We start from the raw sequence: 23,154 nt of genomic DNA on the forward strand, positions 1-23,154 counted from the left end.
GATATAGAAAACACATTCCGGTAAAAATGAAAGCAGAGTATCATTATATTTTAAGTAAATATTTACAAATAATATATTTTCAAAATTTATAAATAAATAAAAGTTTATTTCAAATATTATTCATTCACATATGGTATGCTCACTGATATAAACATTGATTATACTGTGCATCTATTCATATTTTATGATTCAAATTTTAAATTATCCCACGAAAACGCAGTCAGTAAATATGTGTAAAAAGTATTGAAAAGTTCAGTAATTACGTGTATTTCCTAAATGAAATTAGTAAATACGTGTATTCCCTAAGCAGAATAGGAATTTCATGTATTTCCTTAACATTAGGAAATACGTGAAATTCCTGGTTACACATATTTACTGTAACAAATACACAACAAGATTGCCACTTTTCCTAAGGATTAAGAATAAGGTTAAAATTTGTGAAAGTGTAAGCATGTGTCAATTAAACCCGCCAAAAAAATTAAAGTTTTAATAACTTTTAAATGAAATTAGATTTTTGTGAAAGTTCCTTTAACATACAATAAAGCGTGCGTGCTCTACTAGAATACATGTAGAACTGGTATTTTATAAATACAGCAACCTATCAGATCGACAGTGAACACAACAAACACCGATTAAACATGTTCAATTGATGAACTTGATATGAAAATTTAAACAAATAAATACCTTAAATTACCAATTTCTTAAATATATCTGCCCAAACTACAACGAGGAGTAATTACAAATCTTTTCCACAGATATAACCCTACCACTAAGAATGCACTTTCAATATCAGTAAAAGATAATAAACATATCATTATACATGTTTATGTATTTGAGCGCATATTAACATTGTTGAACCTAATCATTGCATTAGAATGGTGTCCCATTAGCTACTAGTATTGACTCCTGATTCTAAATTTTCGATATCGTATTTTTATATTTGAAACTTTGTTTCTTTGAACTCTATCATAAACTACACCTAAACTTCATCTTCACCATCACTTCAGGATATTTTGTATTCTCGTTAGTGTAGCATATTTTATTTTGTTCAATGGTACTTGTGATAGTGACTGTTGATACGCGTAAAGAGCCGCCTGTGGATTCCCTGTGACCTGGTAACAGATCCCTAGGATCTGCCATGATATGTCTACACCTTTCTTTATGTACACCTCCTGAGGATGGTGGACTAGATTCTGGAGATAACGTAGAGTTGTTTGTACTTTTGATGTATCAACATGAAGGTAGCACAAGATCTCCAGCATATACAAGAGTACCAGTTGAGGGATAATCAAGTACATCTGACTCTCCTGTAAACTGGACAGTTGCTCAGGCAATAATTCATCAATGTAAAAGATATTATTGCTGAGAGTGATACTCCTTCTTCTAAAGAACCTCATTTTTGAAGTCAACGACCGCCCTCTAAAAGCTGCGGTGTACATATCCGTAGTAATGTGTAGATTTGCTTTATATAACTCTAGGACTTTTGTCGTTTTTATAACAAATAATGCATCCACAAATCTCATTGTCTTGTAGTAATACATGGCCATAAACACCATATTAGACATGAGACCGAATTTTGCTGACAATTTCAGCAGGCGATGGGACATTCTGTCAGCAATATACACAATTTTGTTTCGACATGTGTTTTTGTACATGCTGTTTAATATAAAGGCAATTTCCTGGAGGCAGGTGGCTGTGTTGTCCTGTAAGGATACAACATGATATGGCGTCAAGGGCGTATTTATCAACTGTTCTACACCTCGTAGGCATTTCATACAGTGATGCAGGTTTGTTATGCCCTGTACACTTCTGTTAATTATACAGTTAAATAGGGTGAAATCAAATTCAAACTCAGACAACAAGTTGCCTTCATCTGTACAAATGAAGAGTCCTGGGTTATAAATGACTTTTAAAACATAGGGCCAGATGGAGGGACTGTTTAGCAGTGATATCAGTCCCTTCTCATACAACGCATGCAGCCTAATGAACAATTGGTTTTGCTTATCACCATGGATACTACTCAGAAACATATTGTTTTCTGGAATGAAAAAGTTAGGGCAGACCCCTTCATAGACCCAACTAAGGATTAGTTTGAAGCACTCCCAAAAACACAATAGAAGATTTTGTGGACACCAATGCGGGACAGTATTTCGTTGAATCATCCAGAAAACGGCTGTCTTCATGTGGTAGGAACATAAAAGTTTATCCTCTTTTCCTACTCCATTGTTAATGACTTCCTTTAAAATCAATTTTAGCAATCCATAAGTTAAGAACTGAGTGTGGTTCATTGAGTACACGAGTATTTGTTCTGCTCGTGAGAAAGAAATTCTCCATTCATGGTCTTGATAATTGCCCATTTTGTGTCCAGTTGCAACAAAGTGACATCCACTTCTGATTATGTCGCACATTACATGAGGTTGGGGCCATGAATGACATCTCTCTATCCACGAGGCAGCAGGTGGAGGCCAAAAGTCGGAGGCAAAACAGTGGGCATCATCATATTCTAATCCAGCATAAATTCCACTGCCGCGTGGTCCATGTGGAGTAAAGCCAGGTGTTAGTGATGGGAGCATGGTTTCTCTGTATAGAGAACTAGATATAAAAATGTTTCCATTCCTTTTGACAAGTGATGAAACTATATCCCTACTCGCTAAAATAACTGATGAAGTTCTGGTACGTGCTGGAATCAAAAACTGAAGTAAAGAGAATCCTGGAGGACTATCGGAACAGTCACAGAGAATTAAAGTGTATCTGTGCCTGCTGTAATACTGAGTCTGAGATAAGTTCCAGATGACTCTTTCAAAATTTCGCCAGTACATAGTGTCTATATCTGATCCTTTCATTCTGAATCCTTCTCTGTGGCTTCCACTTACCATTACAGAGTTTAAGTCACTAGTGACTCTATTTGTCAATAACTCCGTGATGTCCGATGTATCTCTCCTCATGGACACCTGTTGAGAGGTCCCCAATTTACGACACAGTCCCACAAATACTGACTCTGATATATGTTGTATGGCTGATTCACTAACAATGTACAAAAAAGGAAATATTAACATTTTTTTTAATTCTTGAAGAAAAGCTTTTTATTATCCTTAGAAAATGACGTTGAAATATATACTTGTTTGATTAAAGTTTTAATAAGCCTAATACTTCTATGTTTAATACCAGTACGACTCCTTTTAAACACTTACATTAGAGACTTTACATTTGAATCCATTCCTCAGACAAGACTAATATAAAGTTTTTGTACTTTGTTTTCGTACAGGGAAATCCTGCAGAACTTTCTCATGCCTTCTGTGTTACTATTTAAAATTCATAACTCAATGACAAGGAAATTTAAGTTTTTCCCATCTCTAATCAAAATTCAAGGAATAGAATGTACTTCAGCACGTACACTGTATGTCACATATAGAAATGTTCATATCACCCCCTGTATATTACGCTAAAAAAATCAGTCAAATGATTATTAGATTTCTAAATCTATGTACTTTATCTTGGGCATTGTGAATTTTCAGTTTTATGGGATCAACGAGCTGAGCCTCTTTTCAAGAAGACAAAATTTTAAGTCATGTCTTTTCATGCCTTTGTGTTCTGATGTTTTCTTAGCCCTCGATTCTGCCTGAAGACAGGATATACGCATTGCTGTGAAAAAGATTCTGATTTCACAACTCGATAACAATATTTTATAAATTCTAAAGTGAAGGATCTTCACTTACATCTTCTATTACATTCTCCTCCTATTGATTGTTATATGATTTCCCAAAGTAAGTTACTTTCTGAAATAAACACCAAATTCAACATTGTTTTTTTTTTTTACCTGTGCATAGGGTAGAACCATTCCCATTGATTTCCGGGTGGCCGTATCCAGTGCTTGTTAATATTTTCCTCTATTTGCATCATTAAAATAGATGGAATCCCACAAGTCAGAATCCATAAAGTGTGGGTGGACTTAACGAGCCAAAAAAAAAAAATGCTGCAAATTTAAGTTCCATAAAATGTTAATTTTCCCCATAATATAAACCCCGCTATCTTAACTGTGTATTTATGGTACGGATGTGAATTTAAAATGCTCTTTTCGAGGTAAACTAAATAAATATCGAAGGCATGGTACATGAAGAATTGTTGAATATCAATAGATAATCAGGGTCACGCATTTTTCATCGTCTGAATACATAGTCAGCGCATGTTTGTCGGCTGTTCTTACGAAAACTGTAGTTGTATATTGAACAAAATAATATATTAAAAGGAGAAGAGCCGACAAATGTGCGCTCAAACTTAATTTAACAAAAAAACATGTTCCAAACAAACTTCTCGCTTCCATTGTTACGACTTCAATTGACCTGTTAGATATTACAATTCATCACGTGATGTTCCACCTGCGAGTGTACTCGTGGAAACAGTTACATTGTATTCTTCAACCTGACCTAGATGTAAATCACTGTTTGGTGCCGTTTTCAGAATTTAGCACATTGATTGTTGTTTTAATTTGCGTGTCCTCACATTTAAAAAAAAATCATAATGACATCGCTGTTCGAATTTCTAGAGAGAGAGAGAGAGATGGAGAGAGAGAGAAATGTTAACAATGATACCGATCCATATAGCCCTGCCTCCTATCAATATTGATAGCGCGACCTAAAAACCACTCCGGGTACATGTCAAATTCCGGAAGACGACACTAATATATCCTTGTTTCAATTTTGATTCATGCCAATAAGGCATTGCTTTTGTACATATGTTCTAGCTAAAATAACCATGTATACGTCGCTCTTTCTAGTGGTTGTAATAAATTTTGGATTCACTTTATTTTCAACTTGTTAGAGTAGTCTCTAACAGATCCAAAATAGGGCGTTAAGTCCACCCATCCTTTCATTTCAATATTTTGCAAGGTGTCTCTTTCATTTCCATTAATTGATAGAAGACTTGCTTTGTCACTTACAACTGAATTCCATTTTAAACAGTTGAAAATACATCATTTTCTCATTATTTATTCCCTTGGTGTGTTCTTTTGCGATGTTGTTATAAATTTCTTTAGACTTCAATACAGGAGAGTCAAAAAATTTTTGTCTTCAGTGCAAAAGAGTCAGCAGAGGGAAATAACTCTGGGTCAATTTTCAGGAAAAAGCAATGATTTCAGGCGATTGGAAAAACAGTATTTAACTGATCTACCCACCTCAAATCTTTTTGTGTCTTTTATATCTAAGTTCAATCTTACTGAAAAGATTATTTATTTAAGTTTAAAATGCCTGCAAAAATATATATGCATTTGAAGAAATAGGTACCTTTGTATTCATTTTATGACAAACTTCGTGGAAATTGATCTGTATTATATTAAAAACCATACTATTTAAATAGAATAAAATTTACATGCCAAGAAACTTTAATTGCTTTGCTATAAAATGAGACCATGTTATGTTCTTAACATTGCTACATTTAGGAAGCATGGAATTATTTTGCATGGGAATGACAATCAGGTCATTATCGCCATGGCAAAATATTTCAAAGCCGTTGCTTTGTAAACAAAGGAGGCACTGTCCAAAATTTACCCAACTTTAGTCTTAATAAAGGACACTCTTAAAATTATATTGATAAAATAATTCTATGATAGTCCGTGGCCAAGCATTTTTGGTCTTTACAGAGAATTGATGTTTATGTTTTAAGATCCACTGAATTTTATATAACTTCTCAGTACTCCCAGTGCTTTGATTTGAAGATCTTTGTTGTTTGTAACTTTTCTTTTAATTAAACTAAGGCATTAAGCACTTTCCTGGGCTGTGGATGCTTTGTGACAAAGAATTCAGGTGTTGGAGAAATATTTTAATAAGGAATATGGATACCAAGGGAAAATAAATATTAAAGTCAGGATAACATGCATAATTTTTCATATTTACATGATGCAAACTTCTTTTCCTTAAGATGTATAAAAAAGAAAAAAAAACTTCTAACTTCTTGTCTGATTTTCTTAAATTTATTATATAATGTATATATAGCTGATCAATTGAAAGCATTTGGTGCAATCCGATTTGTCTCTCCAAGAGTTTTATCTGTGCAATATACAAAGTTTTTTACATCTAACTAAGAAATGAAACATAATGCTTTGACCATCAAATTCACGCTAGAGAAAAGAAATATGTATTTAAATATATATACTTCCACTGTTATTGGTAACTACAGGCATAAACTTCAAATAAATATCACTGCATCAGTATCAAATACTTAAGGGATCACTGTCTAGATTTGAGAGTATGCCAGGACATCAACAGTAGTGGGAACATGGGATAATTTGCATAACAGTCGAAACCCATTAAGCTAAAATTATCCCATGTTTCCCACTATTGTTGATGCCCCTGGCATACTCTCAAAACTAGACAGTGATTCCTTATATTTTTATTTTTATTTGTTTTTGTAATCGTCCAATTTAGTAGATTGGAAATACACAAGACATTTCGTGTTATTTTCCATTGGCCGACGTTTGATGTCAAATTTTACTATAAAAAAATAGTCCCATACAAACACGAAACAAACTTAATGATTAATAAATTATACTGCAGTCAATTATCAACATTTATAAAATAAACAAAAAAATATATATTACGATCAAAGCAATATTGCTAACTTGAATTGCATATGTGACCTACATTTAGGGTGTTGGAAGCAGGAACATGTGTATAGGCACTAAGTCTTTTCTCCGCCGCACTATTGAATGCAATGTTGTAGTTGATGAAACAGGAGTTGGTCAACATGGTCAGGAAACAGAATTGTGAGTGTTAAAATAACAGAGGACGTTGAATTGCGTAAGAAGTTGGATGATAATGACTTAGGGACGATGTCTGTATCGGATGATCTATGTGGCAATGCTGATTTCTCCACGTGGTTCAGATGGGCTGTTTACATGTTTACGGAAGTGAAGTTCTCGGTCTCGCGAGGCCTTGGAGATAATGGACAGCGTTGCACAAGTGACTTGCTTTTGATTAGAAGATAGTTCATTATTTATTTTGTTTGTGATTTATCATATCTAATAACTTACTAAACAATTAAACGAAACATCGTTTTTTTTTCAATATAATTATTTATACGCCAATCATATACATGAAAGTTTGACATTTGACGTTTCAGTAGTACTTCAATCTACAGAGAAATTTACATGCCACAGGAATAACGGCGAAATAAACAAGATTCACTTTTGTAGTGTTTAACATAGGAAAAACAATTGGAAATGGAAATATATAAGTTTTAATGCTTTCTAAATGTAATAACGGTAATCAGTTACTGTAGGTTGGGTTTGGTCCTATCTTCTAGTAACAATTGTGATTTGAAGAAACAAATATAAACACAACCTAGAAATGCCTGATTGTGTAATTCATGTCTCTAAATCAGTCCTGTCTCAGAAAAGAACAAACATGGAGAAAAATTCTGTTTATACCTCTGTAGAAAGGGTGTATCGTAAGTAAATCAGCCAGCATTTTAATTTAATACTTTTGCAGTTCAACAAGTTAAACATAACTTCATCATTATCTGTATGTGGTAAGGAAGTATTCAGAGACATAAACTAAAATATTTGTGAAATGTATATAAATAGAGCTACAACTGACTTAGATTTTCCTTGTTTAATTTTGCATCTGGTCAAGGAAATTACACATATAAACATATCAAGATTAATGTGAAGCAAGCAAATCAGATAGAATTTTTGTAACATCTGTCTTTCTTTAAAAATTGCTCTTTTGAACATTCATTCAGGATGATTTAAATTAATTTTTCATTGTAATTACTTTACTGTAGAGAGTTGAAACAATGTTCTCCTTTAACATATTTAAGCCTTGGGCTTTTTCTCATTACAGCAAATTCTTTCATCCGCCTTGTTCATTGAAAATTGAGGAAGTCTAGTTTTAATTTACTGGGACAGTCTTAGTGGAAATCTCTGCCTTTCTTCTCTTAAGATTTGAGTACTCAGATTAAATCGGGAGAAGTTTATGTTTAATGGTTTGCAATGGTAATGGTGGTTTCCAATGAGGACTTACTTAAATATATTATATTTAGGGTGTACAATTTTTTTTTTGCGTAAATTGATTTTTGAACAATTTTGCGTAGATTTGATTTAGCGCTTTCTAATGTTCTTATTAATGTATATATGTTTAAGACATTTAGCGTTGTACTTGAATTAGCGGAGTATTCTTTCCGCAAAAAAGGCTAAAAAGAATACACCGCCAAATGTAATACGTTTACAGTAAACTTCTTCTGACATTGTCGTAAACTTGGTGGAACTATGACACCATACCATTTAAGAAGATCATGTTGGCCTTTTGTCTTCTTGGTTGTCTTTTTGTCCGATTGGGAATTTTCTTCGGAATTTCCAACATTTCTTTTTGGTAATCCAACATTTTCTACTTCATTGGTCTCATCCTCTGTAATGCCCAGATTGGTGAATGTAGCAAAAACTTCTTCCTCCTCACCTGTGACCTTCACTTTTGTCGATGCCCGCATGTCATCTTCGTGAATCTGATCCATCTCTACAAATTTGACCCCCATGCTGTATCGAGCTCCAGACATGTTCCAGAATCCATCCTTTGATTTGGTCATTAAGTTTTTCCTGTTCTTGGTAGAGAAAGGTCAAAGTGTCAAAAACAGAATCAATTTTGCATCCATTTCCTCGTTCAGATGTTTTAACTCTGACATCGACAATAAAACAAATCCAAGGATTGACTAATTACACATAAAATTATGTAATCCAACTCTTGAATGATGAACAGACTAAATGAAAATTATTAGGCCTTATCTCCTAGTCAAGAATAATGTATATAGACCTAACATTTGAATATTTTTTTAGGAAGAAGATATTACAAACCACTGGATTTGAACCGAGGCCTTCCGAATCAGTACTCAGGTGTGCTACATGTACCCACCGAGCTTTATCTAGCCACTGGCAATCAAACCTACCTAAATGCCTCATTCTTCCCTCCGTAAAGGTCTTTTTCAGACTGAAGACACTAACCCAGACTCTTCCTGGGTTAGTGTCTTTGGAGGAGGAGGGAGGAGCTCTGTATACTGAGAGAAGTGTTGCTCTCAGACGGCCTCCATTGCCAGTGGTCAGAAAACTATTTTGGTAGAGCACCTATCCAGTGATTCCTAGGTCAAGGGATTGAATCATGGCCTGATCAATTGCATTTCTTCTTCCTTGTTGGTCTAGTGCTTTTGACCATCCATGGACTTGCAGATTCTGTCAATGGCAGAAGAAACTTGGTTGTGTCTATCATGGGGAAGACAACTGAAGGAGAAATGTACTGGTCTGGACTGTGTGTTAGGGCACTACAGGAGTATCAGGTTCCATGGTCCAGTCATGTAATTTCTCCCTACCTGTTATGCCTGTTAAGACAATGGCTATTTAAGTACACTTGGCAATGAACATTTTGTACTGAAGAAAAAATTATAAAAGAAGAAATTTAATTCATCAACTATTGCGAAATAATTATAAATCACATCTGTAAAAGTAAAAGATTAGATCTTGTGAACAATATTAAGGGTCCTTAGGGGACATTTACAATCATATCAGTGTGATCTCATTCAAGTACTAAAATATTATAATGTTACAAAACTATAATCATATCTTTAATTGAAGTATAAATGGAAGATGTACAATACCATACTTTTCAGCTTATGGTACATGTACTCGTAAAATGTAAAATGCATATATAAAATATTTTTTGAAACATGTCCGACTCTATCATTTGTGGATATTTTATATTTGTAAATCATTACATCAAATTGTTCTCTCCAGCTTTATTCAATTTTAAATTCTTACGATGATTTTAACATTCAAATACCCAGCCACAAAATATGTCATTTACTCAGTCATAGGACATACTATGGTGGCATATTTATGCCATCCACATAATTTTTTTTTGTCAACATAACATATCATGTCAAGTCAAAATAACTATATCGTCAAGTGATGATCACTTTCTTGTTTATTGAAAAAAAAACTTTATATCTTGTCCAAACAAGATAAGCTATAAGATTTTGTAGCTATCTTGATGTGACGAAATAACTTTTAGTTATAAGATAAATAATCTCTTTTTGTCTAGATAGCTATCGCAAAATTAAATACGATAGCTTATCTTAACTGTCCAAGATAAAGCTCGGTGTTTGACGACAAATCTGAAAGTTTTCATCACTTGACGATAAAGTTATCTTGACTTGACATGATATGCTATGTTGACAAAAAATTATTTGGATGGCATAAATATGCCACCATAAAAATCAAATTCAAAATCTTGAATCTTGCCTCAATTGTAAACGACAAGTCATTAAACTTTCTGATTTAAAGTCAAACACCGACTATAATCTTGTTTAGTCAAGATTTGCTATCTCGATAAAAAGAGATAATTTACCTTATATAGTGACTAAAATATTTCTCGTCATGTCAGGTTAGCTATCACAACAAAATATGATAGCTGTTAACATAGACATGATATGTTATGTTGTTGACAAAAATTATGTGGGGGCATAAATAAGCCACCTTATTCAAAATATCCAATAGTTAATTCCTTAGTTTTTGTGGAAAATTAAACAAATATTCTACATTTAGGGTTCATATACTCGCACGCAGTCCTCGTGTCTGTCTGTAGTTCCTTAGCATATTTTTATTCTCCGCCTTGCGATACCGATTCTTTCAACACTTATAAAAAACATCGCATAGAAATTGTTTATTATTGTGAAAATTTTTCCAAATTGTCTGCACTTAGGGGTTTTGTGATCTGATTCATGCAGTATGCAGATCCAGGTCCCGTTCCGTGTCTTTACGTCGTTACTTTAGACTGTGATATGAACGCATTTAAACAGGAAAAGCATATAAAACAAATCCTTATTAGTAAAGATTACCAAGGCTGAAATACTGAAGAAACGGCGTCAATCAACAAAATATTACTTACACATCGATAAAAGTCAATTATTACAAGTTATTTCTTCATTCAATATCTTTAATATAATCCATTTTATAAGCACAATTTACTTACTTAGGACTATATTATTTTCATTAAGATGCCGCATTTACATCTTATGCTTTTCTTGAGGAGCGGTTTTAAAAAATAAAAAAATATAAATTTATAACAAATTTTCTGAAAATTTATAGGCCTTTGATAACTATGAAACATTTAAATCGAAGAATTTTGAAATTCGTATTTTAATTGGTTTAACGTTTGCAAAGAATTTATTTGTGAATATCGAACTGTCTAGAAATTTATACTTATAATTTAACAAATTTTGCAAATAAACTCTGAAACGGCCGCACAAGAGTTCTAACTTAAGCATATAGGAATACATTATGTATACATGTAAGGTGATGTCCGTAAACTATATTCTGATTTCACGCGCATAGTTATCATCGTGAATTTAATTAAAAGTCTACTTTCAGCCTCGAAATAGCCGGTGTAACGTTGAATTTTGACCCGGGTTGAAAATTGACCCGGGGGTCATTTTTCAACGTTGAATACTGAGACCGAAGGTGTTGAATTTAGACCCTAATCCGTTGAAAACTGAGCCGGGTCGTGGAATTTTGATCATGAAACCGGTTCAAAATTCAACAGCATAAAACACATATTTATGATTGGGTTTTCACACATGTGATTTAATTCATAGGTATGAGGCCCCGTTTTTGTATTTACTGCAAAAAGTAATATCCCCTATTTGAATAAGTGATATCACCTGTTCCAATAGATGATATCACCTATTTGATTTGAATTTGTGATATCACCAATTCGAAAAGGTGATATCACTTATTCGAGTATTGGTGATATCGCCTATTCGATTGGGTGATATCACCTTTTCTGATCGAACAGCTGTAGTTTTTTTTTTTTTTTTTGCTTACAAATTAATTCATTTCACTAATTTATCATGTATACAACAAGAAAATCGTAGAAAATGCATGAAAAATGGGTAGTCCGAATTTTCTTGGTTCCATTGTAGTATAATATATATTATCGGGAGCATTCATTAATGACTGTTGTAAGAAACTCAAATAGGTAATATCACCTTTTCGAATAGGTGATACCACTTATTCAAATAGGTGATAGCATCTATTTAGCACGAAAAGGTGATATCACCTTTAATTCTTAGCTATCTGATTGGCTCAAACTTGATCACATGATTAAGCATATAACAGCATAAAGACTTGAGTTACTATTTATAGAATCTGAAATGCATATTGACTTCATGTTTTTTTCTTGTGATCATATAGTTTACTATATTGCAGGAGTCCTTTTAGAAAATTTCATTAAAGTGAGTGACACCCCCCACCCCCCTCCTTGCCTGGAGATAATTTTTTGTAAAACAGAAATAGTATTGATTTCTCAATTAAAGATAATACAGCGTATGACTTGATGTTTCTGAAAAAAAATTACTACAACTTGTATTAATATTCTATAATGTTCCGTAATTGGTGAGACGTATCAATGCCTTTAAGTCTTGAATTAGGATCAAAATGTACTTTATATTAAAACATATTGGATGTCTTTGTCAAAAATTGATACAAGACATAATCAATTAAATAAATTAGTATTCTGAATAACTAAATCCTCTTTAATTACTCCATCAATGTATAAAACGAAACACATTTATTTAATATTAAATAGCAACAGCTTAATTTATGCTGATCTCTAGTCTGTAAGTCTTGAAGAGAGAAAACTTCTGCCTTATTCCCATTATTTTCAAATTTTGTTTTGTCAATCTATGTGATAAAATGATTTATAATCGATAATAATGTTAAACTTTACATTCCTATTTAATTGAGTTTACAACCAATTCTACATGTATTTTAATTCGTCATATTTCCCAGAATGCAATCATGGCAATTATTGAAAAAGAATTTTAAAAAACATCGCATAGGAGATCATAGAGATAAAATTATGTAATAAGATGAGAAGTTTATCGAATAGGAATTGTATTTTTTTCGAATAGAAATGATGGTAGTATGTTTTCGAACAACAACTTTATTGCATATAAGCCAAATAATCATCGATTAAAAAAGATAAAATTATCGAAAAGGAATGACAAAATTTGCGACTAGCAACCGATTGTTTTAAATATTAATGACTTCGAATAGGAAACGTACGACGGCGTATTCGTGCCATTTTAACAATGTAGAATTTTTTTTAAAAAATCGTTTGAACGATTTGAAAAAAAAAAGTTTGTACGATTTAACAAATTGTTTGTACAATTTAATACATCGTTTGTACAATTTAATAAATCGTTTGTACAATTTAATAAATCGTTTGTCGATTTAATAAATCGTTTGTACGATTTAATAAGTCGTTTGTACGATTTAATAAGTCGTTTGTACGATTAAATAAGTCGTTTGTACGATTTAAAGATTGTTTGTACAATTTAGTAAATTGTTTGCACAATTTAATAAATCGTTTGTACAATTTGTTTGTTAAATCGTTTGTACAATTTATCAAATCGTTTGTACAATTTATTAAATCGTACAAACTATTTTTTTAAAATCGTACAAACGTTTTCTTAAATCGTAAAAACGGTTTCCTTAATCGTAAAACGATTTATAAAAAACGTACAAACTATTTTGATAAATCGTATGAACGATTTAATAAATTGTACGAACGATTTAACAATCAAATTGTACAAACGATTTATTAAATTGTACAAACGTTTTCTTAAATCGTTCAAACGATTTTAAAAAAATTCTACATTGTTAAAATGGCACGCATACGCCGTCGTACCTATTCGCTGTTTTGTAGTTATTTATGGATGCCATGGATTTTGAAAAGAATTTTCAAAAATAAAGTTGTCATGCTTGAAGCAGAGGCGTAGCATCGTTTTTGAAAGTGTGGAGGGGGGGGGGGTGGGCAGCCGGAGAAATTTTTTTTTACTTACCTGAAAAAGTTGACAAGCCAAAAAAGAAAAAGGTAGGGGGAGTTGAAAGTTGCCCAAAGTCGAAAATCCTATTCGGGGGGGGGGGGGGGGGTGGGGGTGGAAGAGGCTTATTTTTTTCAGTGTCAACTACTTTCAGTACCAATTCTTTTTTTTTTCCGAGTTTTTATTCAACAAAAATACAAGTCAAGTTTTGAGGCAATACCTCCTAAGAGGTCCTCAGTGTATTCCTCACCTGGGGTGCCAGGGGCCCCCTGGATTGGAAATTTAAAACATATATGTATATTAATATACAAAGAATATAATTATGTAGATTCAAAAATATTTTTAAAGGTATTCATATAGTTATATATATGGATTGTGTCTTTAAAAAATACTAATACTCATTGTTACTTCATACATTCTTACTATATTATATATGAATTTTTTTTTTATATGTCATATAATAAGACGATGGACCACTCACAAATTCGGAGGTACAGTCCTTACACACCAAAGAGTCCATATCATAAATTTACCTCCGAAATACAAGATTACTGGCTAATCCTGTAGTGAGTGATGAATAAAAAAAACAATTATTAGTAATAATAAAATTAATAATTTACAAATTTTCAGACAGAGTTTTTAGCATACAATAATCAAATTTGATAGTTTGTGCTTGCCGATTAACAAAGTAAAAGTTAGCAAGCGATGACTTCAAAAAGCATATGTTTTGTATTTTCTATTTCTTGACAATGAGAACAATATTTTTCAATATTTTTATTCCATTTACTAAGATACAAGTTATTTGGTAACATATTGTGCAGTAGTTTAAAATTGAATTCGGCAATATTTTTGTCATTAATTTTTACAATTTTTTCTTCATATATTTTTCGCCAACACAGTGGGTTTATATCGCTAAATTCCTTTTCCCAAAAACTTTCCATGATAGGCTTTTCGGACTTGTTAAATATTAAGTTTTTGTAAAAGAAGCTAGATTTTGTTTTACTTATATCTTCTATTTTTCCTTGTAATTTAAAGTGAAACTCTTTGTTGATATTAATATATTTTCCCATACTTGTATCGCCATATATTTTAGAATAAAAAACGTTTTTTAATATTAAATATTCACAAAGATAGTTTCGTTTTTACTTTAGTATTTCAGCTATTTTATTAAGCGATTTAAAACCAGTATCATTAACAAGATCTTTCAATTAATGAAAGCCGCTTTCGTACCAGTTCTGAAAATACAAGATTTTCCCTTTGTATCTAAAGTTTGTATTAAACCAAATATTTTGTCGTAAAATTTTGTCTATTGTTTCATTGTTATTTAAAGTCTTGCATTCATTAAAGGCGGTAAAAACCTCTTTGTAGAATTGTGAAAGCCCTTTCAGACTATTGAAGTCAGAAAATTTTGTTACATTTGACTCTGCAATATATTGGATATTCATCTTATGAGTTACTAAAACTGCATTCAAAAGCTTACTTAGATTGCTCTTATTTTGTAAAAGTTTAGATACCCAAGCTGCTTTAATAGCTTTAATTTTGGTGTCCGGATCAATAACTCCTACACCCCCCTCTTTAATTTCTCGAATTAATGTAAGTCGCTTAATGCGTTCTCGATTGCCCCATAGGAATGAAAAAATGAGCTTATTCAGACTTTTGATGTAATCATTGCCTGGATTTTCTAGAACCGTTGCAGGGAAAACAATTTTTGATAAAATAAGCGAGTTCACAATTTGACATTTACCGAAAATAGTAAGTTTTCGGCATCTCCATGAATCCAATATTTTTTCAAACTCCTTTAGTTTACATATCCAATTTTTTCATTACAAATTTCTTTGTTAGTTCCAAGATATATTCCTAAGCATTTTAAAGTATCTTTATTTATTTTCGTCTGACATATATGTGTTTTGTGAGCTAATCTTTCCTTAAGAGGTCCTAAAATGATACATTCTGTTTTAGTTATATTTAATTTTGTGCCCGACACCTTGCCAAAATCGTAAATAATGTTTAACGCATTTTCCAATGATAATTCATCGTCCAGTGGAAGCGTAGTATCATCGGCGTGTTGTACACATTTAATTTCTTTTTCCAATGAATTAATTTTGAAACCTTTTATATCTTTACAATTGTTTATTTTCAAATTTAGTATTTCCATTACGAATAAAAAAAGTAACGCAGATACTGGACATCCCTGTCTAATTCCACGTTTCATTTGACATTTTCTTGACAACCATCCATTGTTCTTTACATAGAAGAAGGGGTTTTTATAAAATATTTGAATCCATTTTATGAAATTTGGTCCAAAATTGAATTTCTCTAGAGTTTTAAATAGGAAATTCCATTCAACCGAATCGAAGGCTTTATGAAAATCAGCAAAGAGTAAAATGCCCTCCTTGTTATTATTTTCGCAGTATTCTAGAATATCTACGATAAGTCTAGCATTATTACCAATAAATCTACCTTTAATATATCCTGTCTGGTTTTTGTTTATAGCGGTATCTATGACATTTTGTAGCCTTCTAGCGAAAACAAAAGCTATGATTTTGTAATCTATATTAGTTAGACTGATAGGTCTGTAATTCTCTAATTTGTCTAGAGATCCTTTTTTATGAATAAGGGATAATATAGAACATTTTTGTGTATTTGAAAGTTCACCTAGTTCAAAAGAATAAATAAGGGCATTGTAAAAATATGTTTTTAAGTGCTTCCAAAACATTTTCTAAAATTCTACTGGTATACCATCATTGCCCGGGGATTTATTTTGTTTCATATGGTAAATTGCCTCAGCACATTCTTTTAAAGAAGGAAAATTTTCAATTGTTTCTCTTTTTTCATGTTATTTTACTTTCAAGATTTATTTCACTTAAATAGTTATCAACGCATTCATCCGAAACATGTTTACTCGAGTAGAGATCGTCATAAAATGAGCTAAGTTGTTTCAAAATTTCATCTGTTTTAGTGTATATATGTCCATTGTTGTTAACTTTGTTGATTACATTGTGAGATTGGTGTTTATTTTCCAGTCTAAGAAAATATGACGTATTTTTTTCCCCTTCGTCAATCCATTTTGCTCTAGATCTGATTTGTGCGCCTTTAGCTTTGTATTTATACAATTCATCTAACTCGTTTTCTAGTTCTCTCTTTTTTTTAACGTCAATATGTGCGTAATTCCTATTTTCAATCTCCTCAATTTCTTTTTCAATTAGTTGGATTTTATTTCTTATCGTTTTACCTTTTTGTTTACAAAAATTAATGCTTAAATTTCTTATATGTATTTTTATTAATTCCCATTGAATATGCGGATTTTCCTCATTTTCTATTTCATCTGGAAGGTTATTTAAAAAGTCATTTATTGTTTTAGCGTAATTTGTATCATGCAAAATAGATACATTTAATTTCCAAAAGCCTTTTCCTCTAGTGTTACATGATATTTTAAATTTAAAAACTATTGACATATGATCACTCATTCTACAAGTATTAACATTTGGGGCTTTGCGTAAAAAAATGTTCTCTGGAGCATAACAAAAATGTTTGCTTGCTATGACATAATCAATTTGACTTTTGGGTGACCCATTTCCATCACACCACGTTAAACAATTTTTATTAGGTTTTAGTTCCGACCACATATCAAATAAATCAAATCTTTGTATTATCTCCTTTACTATTTTCCCACTTTTATCTTTTTCATTCTTTACATTACAATTGAAATCTCCAGCAAATATCAGATTTTCTTCATTCATAGCATATTGTAATATCCACTTAGTAACTTTTTTTAAAAAGCTAATTCGTTGGGTTTCTAAATTTGGGGCATAAACATTGACCAAAGTAATAATATTGTTGTCATGTTCAATATTCATTAATAAGATTCGACTATCAGCAGACTTGTGTAAATTTAGGGTTTTGAATGTAAAATTTTTATGAAAAAATATTGACACACCTTTACTATGCGAAGATTCAGAAAAATTATGAAAAGCAGAACCATGCCACCTCGAATCATAGATACTCTGCTTTTTATCAACAAAGTGTGTTTCCTGTAATAAAATAATATCACATTTTTGACAGTTTAACCATTCATACAAAATTACTCTTTTATCATTACTATTTAACCCTCTACAATTCAGAGATAAAAATTTAACACAAGCCATAGTCTTGGTCGCGTTTTGGGTTAATAATTAAATTTTATTTATTTGATTTACCAGACTTCTTTACGAACCCATCCAGATCTTTCTGCTCAGATTTGTTGGCATTCCCTTTCCTGGTCCGCGATCCCGTGCGTTGGGTGTTTTGCTGAAGGGACTCCGCAACATGTTGTAGTATCTTACCCATGACGTTTTGCCCCGGCCATGCCTTGGGTTTGGTGTGCAACGTTTGCGTAGAGTTGAGACCGGTTCCCCAGTACTGGTCGTACACGGAATGCGCAAAGATCTTTTCGTTAGTATATATCTGTATAATTCTCTTTTTCATCTCAGAAACTTGTTTCACTTTTTCTAGCACAATTTCCTCCATGATCTTAGGCGCGTCCTGTTGCCAGGATCCGGATGCTTGGACGGATTTACCGATCTGTTTGCATTCCAGTGCAGATTTTGCTGCTCGGATCTTCTCCGCTGCCATAAGATCGCCTGCTCGCACTGCCTTAGTGACCTGGAATGCTTGCTCGGCGGAATTAAAAGTTTCCCCGAACACTTTGAGGTCACACGCAAAGAAATTTGATATTACATTTTCCTGACCATCGAACGCCTCAACTTCCTTAGAGTTGTCTTCGATGTATTGCGGACAGAGATCGGATCCGGGTTTATGGCCTGCGTCCTTGCAAGCAGAACACCGCGGATTGTTTTGGCACAATTTGAATGAATGACCAGTTTCCCAGCAATTTGTGCAGGTTATTGGAGGTTTTTCGAAATTTTGCCCTCGATGGAAGATCTTACATCGAAGACCTGCGCAGTAGCTGAAACGAGGCAGGGCCTTGTTTTGCTCAAGGGGTTCTATATAAAGGAATCTGTTGCCATTTAGAACGTTGGTCATTTTATTTGTTGTAGGATTTCTAATCTTTTCGAATTTAATTTCGCTTTTTGGATGCACTCCTAGCTTTTTGAGCATATCATGTATAGCGGAGTCATCCACGGAGAGTGGAATGCCGCATATCGTAACTTTCAGGACTGGGTCTTCTGGATCAGTAAGACCAGCTGAGTAGGGATTCGATTCGTACACTCTCACATGTTGGTTGTTGAGATCAAATCCGTCAATGATAAGTTTATCTCGACTTTGTTTATCATTTAAGTAGATTCGCCAGAGGTCGCGTTCCAACTGGACGCATTTAACCGTGTCCCCTATTGTTACGCTTACTGCATCTAATAAACCAAAGTTTGTAATTCTTTCGTTATTTGATTTTGGCAGTTCACTATCTTTTAGAAAAACTGGTTTCATTAATTTGTCCATGTTGTATACGGACGAAGTTCAATGAATGCCACAAGTTTTGAAATACTTGGATAATAGTAGTGAGTAGATACTCACCGATGCGTCGTATAAATACGTTGAGACAAAATCCTCACAAAGTTACAAAAGTTTCAGCTTGAAATGCAAATAAACAAATAAATATCACAAACATTCACACTATATACACTTTCCGCGCAGAAATCTGCACTCCAGAAGCGTTTAAACTTCCAAAATTGTCAAAAAGACGGGAGCTAGAAGAAAAGCGTCCTTCCACCTACTCGTCACGTGACAGTGTTCCTTCAGTACCAATTCTAATACTTCATTTTCGACACATCACTAAAACTGGGGGGGGGGGAACCAGATTTTCAATTAACATTTGCTATAGTATAGGTAAGGTTGAGAAAAAAAGTGGGGGGGGGGACAGCCCCCCCCCCTGTTGCTACGCCCCTGCGAAGATAACTGAAACCGTGCACTGATCAAAATGTACATATATACACGGGGTGATACTGTATGTTTATTTCTATTATTCTTGAAAAGGGAAAAAATTGAAACCGAAATATAAATAAAGTGATACTGATAAATCCCGTAAAACAACTTTCCAGCTAAAAAAAATGTTCAAACTTTGAGGTGGGGTCAATATTCAACAGGGTCAATTTTCAACTTGTTGACGTCATCAGGTGTAAGAAAAACAATTATCAAGCTGTTGAAAAATGACCCCGGGTAAAAATTCAACGACTTTTAGTCTCAATATTCAACGTTGAAAAATGACCTCGGTTCAATATTCAACGTTGAAAAATGACCCCCGGGTCAATTTTCAACTCGGGTCAATATTCAACGTTACACCGGAAGAGAGTAAAGTGGTGGCGGATCTAAGTTAATAGCATTTTATAATTAAACTGACAACAAGCAAGCGCTTATTTATTCCATAAAACGTCATTAATTAATTATTCAATCAATACTTGATTTAAGTGATATAAAAGAAATAAGCTGTGGTCATAGATTAAAAAACAAAATGTGCAAATCCTTTCGGTTTTTGTCCGATCTCGCTATTTGTGGAAAGTTCTAGAAAGTTGGGTGGCATCTAACCCGGTGTCTAAAAGAAAATCGAGGCGATTGTTTGTCATGAATGGACATGGAACTAAATGTAAAGAAATAGGGAACACAATGAGTTTGTGAATATATCTTGGAAAGTTGTGCTAATGTTTTATAAATAAATGTCGATTAATGGTCATGGTTATTTGTTTAGACATATGGAATGGTAAAATTTAATTTTTAAATAATTTACTTTAATGATTTTCTACATACAGGCTTATATTTTTAAAACCTATTTATACCTTTTAGGTCTATATATACATTTGGGATGATAACAAATTTTTGTTTTCAATATTTTAAAATGCTGACAAATTTACAATGTATAGTTTAATTTGCACATCCAATATCTTATCCGTGATGTAAGTATAATAAGCAATGATATAACACAAAATATATTAAAATAAAAATTTAACATGTAAATAGAACTGGCCAATGAACACCTATATGTAGTACATGATGTAAAACATTAGTACAACAGAATAAAGTTGCTTTACGAGAACATGTTGAGGATTTAGTAGGAAAGGTATTTCTTATAATTATTGCAGCCCGGAGGACCGGGCTCCTCTATACATATAAGTTTAAGTGTTGGTGTCTGGTGTTTGGGGTGTGAGAAGTTGTTCAGAATTAAAGGTTTTCTAAAAATTGAAAATGTTTTTAATCAGAATGTTCTTTCCCTTTCTAAATTTCGAGATACATAATATATTTACTTCCATAAAATGAATATGTAAAAATAATTTTTTTTACATGTTTAATATATAAAGTTGCTTATCATATACTATCGAAAAAAAAGACAGATCCCTTTTTTTAGAATTTCGAATTTTACTTCTCGCATAAAAACGCACTCCGCATAGTTCAATTTGTTTTACATTCTAAAATTGAAAATTAAAACATTTTTGAATATTGGAGATACATGTGTCTAACTTCAATTTATATTTTATGCAGCCAACATTTTTATGAGGAATTGATCAAATTTAAAGTGGTAACGTTTTTGTTTGATTTTTATCCGACTGTAAGTTTTCAAAATACTCGCGACTATGGTCGCCATCAATTAGACGCAGCGGTTTGATGATCAAGACGCATTACCATTGCTTACATTATATATTTCCCGGGCGACAATTGATGGTTACTTCAATGTTTACTTGTCTATTTCTGTTCCTACACTAATTGCGGGACTTTAAGTTTTTCGTCATGCAACATTCCTGTGTAATAAATTGTCAATAGAATCTGAAAGATAGTTTTTGGATTATAATTAGTTCTGTTAGCAGCAAAAAAAAATCCCCCCGCACTTGCACGGGATTTCAGCTAGTAACGTATATGTTAGTATATATGCATTATTAAATTGAAGCGTATCAAATATGAACTACAATCAACTACAATCTCAGATGATTTGTACAGACGCTATATTTCAACTTCACATTCGTATTTTTTGTAAAAATGAAGGTACAGCATCCGATCATTGGGAATTTTTTAGATTTTGATTATTTGATAATGAGCAAATTGGCGTCAGTATTGTCTGAAAAAAAAAACTGGATAGATTTTGTCCCAAATCGAAAAGTATGCAGTCTTGGTAAGTCTTTTTCTTTTCCTTTTATGTGACATCGTAGTTCCTATTAGAATCTCAAATAAAGAACGCGTTGAGAGTGAAGGATATTGCTTTTATGTTTTGTCATGCATATACACATTTGGGTCATATATTACTTGCGTTATAATTTTCAATTCCAATTTGCTTTGCCTTTTTATGTTGGAAAATAAATTGAGTAGAAAGCATTTATTTTGTCAAAACTTAATTTAATATTTAACTGTATAAAAACTGATACTAAAACAGCCTATTCTAAATACTGTCACCGTGGACAATTTAGAAACCAAGTTGACAATAAATAAATTAAAGCTGTCTCTCAAAGAACAAAAATGAAAAATGAAAAAAAAATTAGATTTTTTTTATTTTGTTGAATATTGAATAAAAGAATTGTTTAAGTAAATAAAAGCTTAATTTCTTCAGTTATTTGATATGTAAAATATGTACTGAATAGGCACATCGATGAAAATGTGTGAGGGGTGTTAGAAAAGTTCGCGGACAAGTTCTATTGTGAGCGCGCTATTTCCAAGAAACAGGTCAAACTTTCAAGATATACAATGTAATCTTGAGTTTTTTTTCCAATAAATGTACGAAAATTTGGTGCTCTCCGGTGATTGTTTTAAAAATATACGGTATTTTTATTTTGATAAATCTTGCTTCACGGAGCATGCTACATTTTGGCAAGTTTACATCACAAAAACTCTTTATTAAAATTAAAAATTGCAGAATTGTAGTCCCAGAAGATTTATGATATTTTACCTGCCGCTAAAGTGTGCATGAAACGTCACTGGGAGAAATTTGAAGTAAATTGGAGGGTAAATGGATGTTTTATAGCCGTTTATTAATGATCAATGCATAAAAACACAACCAAAAATCGGAACGTCAATGATCGTCATGGAGCACTGCACTACGTAAAAATTCTGTGTGCAGACAGGAAAATGTCTAAAAACAGATTAAAATGTGCAAGATGCTGCCATAATTATCCTACACATACAAAGAACAAGTTTTCAAATGGTTGTAGCTTCATAAGAATGAAAGGATTTGATTTGAATGATTAACTACATCGATGCTTCAATACCTGCATGGACGTTGCGTTGTACCTTTATAATTTTGCATAGTTTCCATACCTGGTCGATTGAATGTATAGACTTTTTAAAAAATTTTAACATCTCACTAATGTCCAAAACAGTACT

General features: G+C 32.6%; 2 protein-coding genes and 1 pseudogene across 2 annotated transcripts; all 3 read right to left on the reverse strand.

Annotated features, from left to right (window-relative positions):
• Nucleotides 1–998: 998 nt before the first annotated feature.
• Nucleotides 999–3,056, reverse strand: LOC134231223 (uncharacterized). Its single transcript, XM_062713157.1, has one exon. The coding sequence runs from the start codon at nucleotides 3,054–3,056 to the stop codon at nucleotides 999–1,001; it is 2,058 nt and encodes a 685-aa protein (XP_062569141.1).
• A 4,827-nt stretch (nucleotides 3,057–7,883) lies between these two features.
• Nucleotides 7,884–8,670, reverse strand: LOC134231224 (coiled-coil domain-containing protein 115-like; annotated as a pseudogene).
• Nucleotides 8,671–17,652: 8,982 nt separating this feature from the next.
• Nucleotides 17,653–19,296, reverse strand: LOC134231225 (uncharacterized). Its single transcript, XM_062713158.1, has 2 exons — nucleotides 18,057–19,296; nucleotides 17,653–17,891 (listed from the first exon to the last, which is right to left on the reverse strand). The coding sequence occupies exons 1-2, from the start codon at nucleotides 19,294–19,296 to the stop codon at nucleotides 17,875–17,877; spliced, it is 1,257 nt and encodes a 418-aa protein (XP_062569142.1). The 3' UTR covers nucleotides 17,653–17,874.
• Between the last annotated feature and the right edge of the window lie 3,858 nt (nucleotides 19,297–23,154).

This window comes from Saccostrea cucullata, unplaced genomic scaffold (genome assembly GCF_032062105.1).
Source record: "Saccostrea cucullata isolate Sc308-1 unplaced genomic scaffold, CSIRO_AGI_Scuc_v1 ctg1243, whole genome shotgun sequence".
In the NCBI taxonomy this organism is placed as follows: Eukaryota; Metazoa; Mollusca; class Bivalvia; order Ostreida; family Ostreidae; genus Saccostrea; species Saccostrea cuccullata.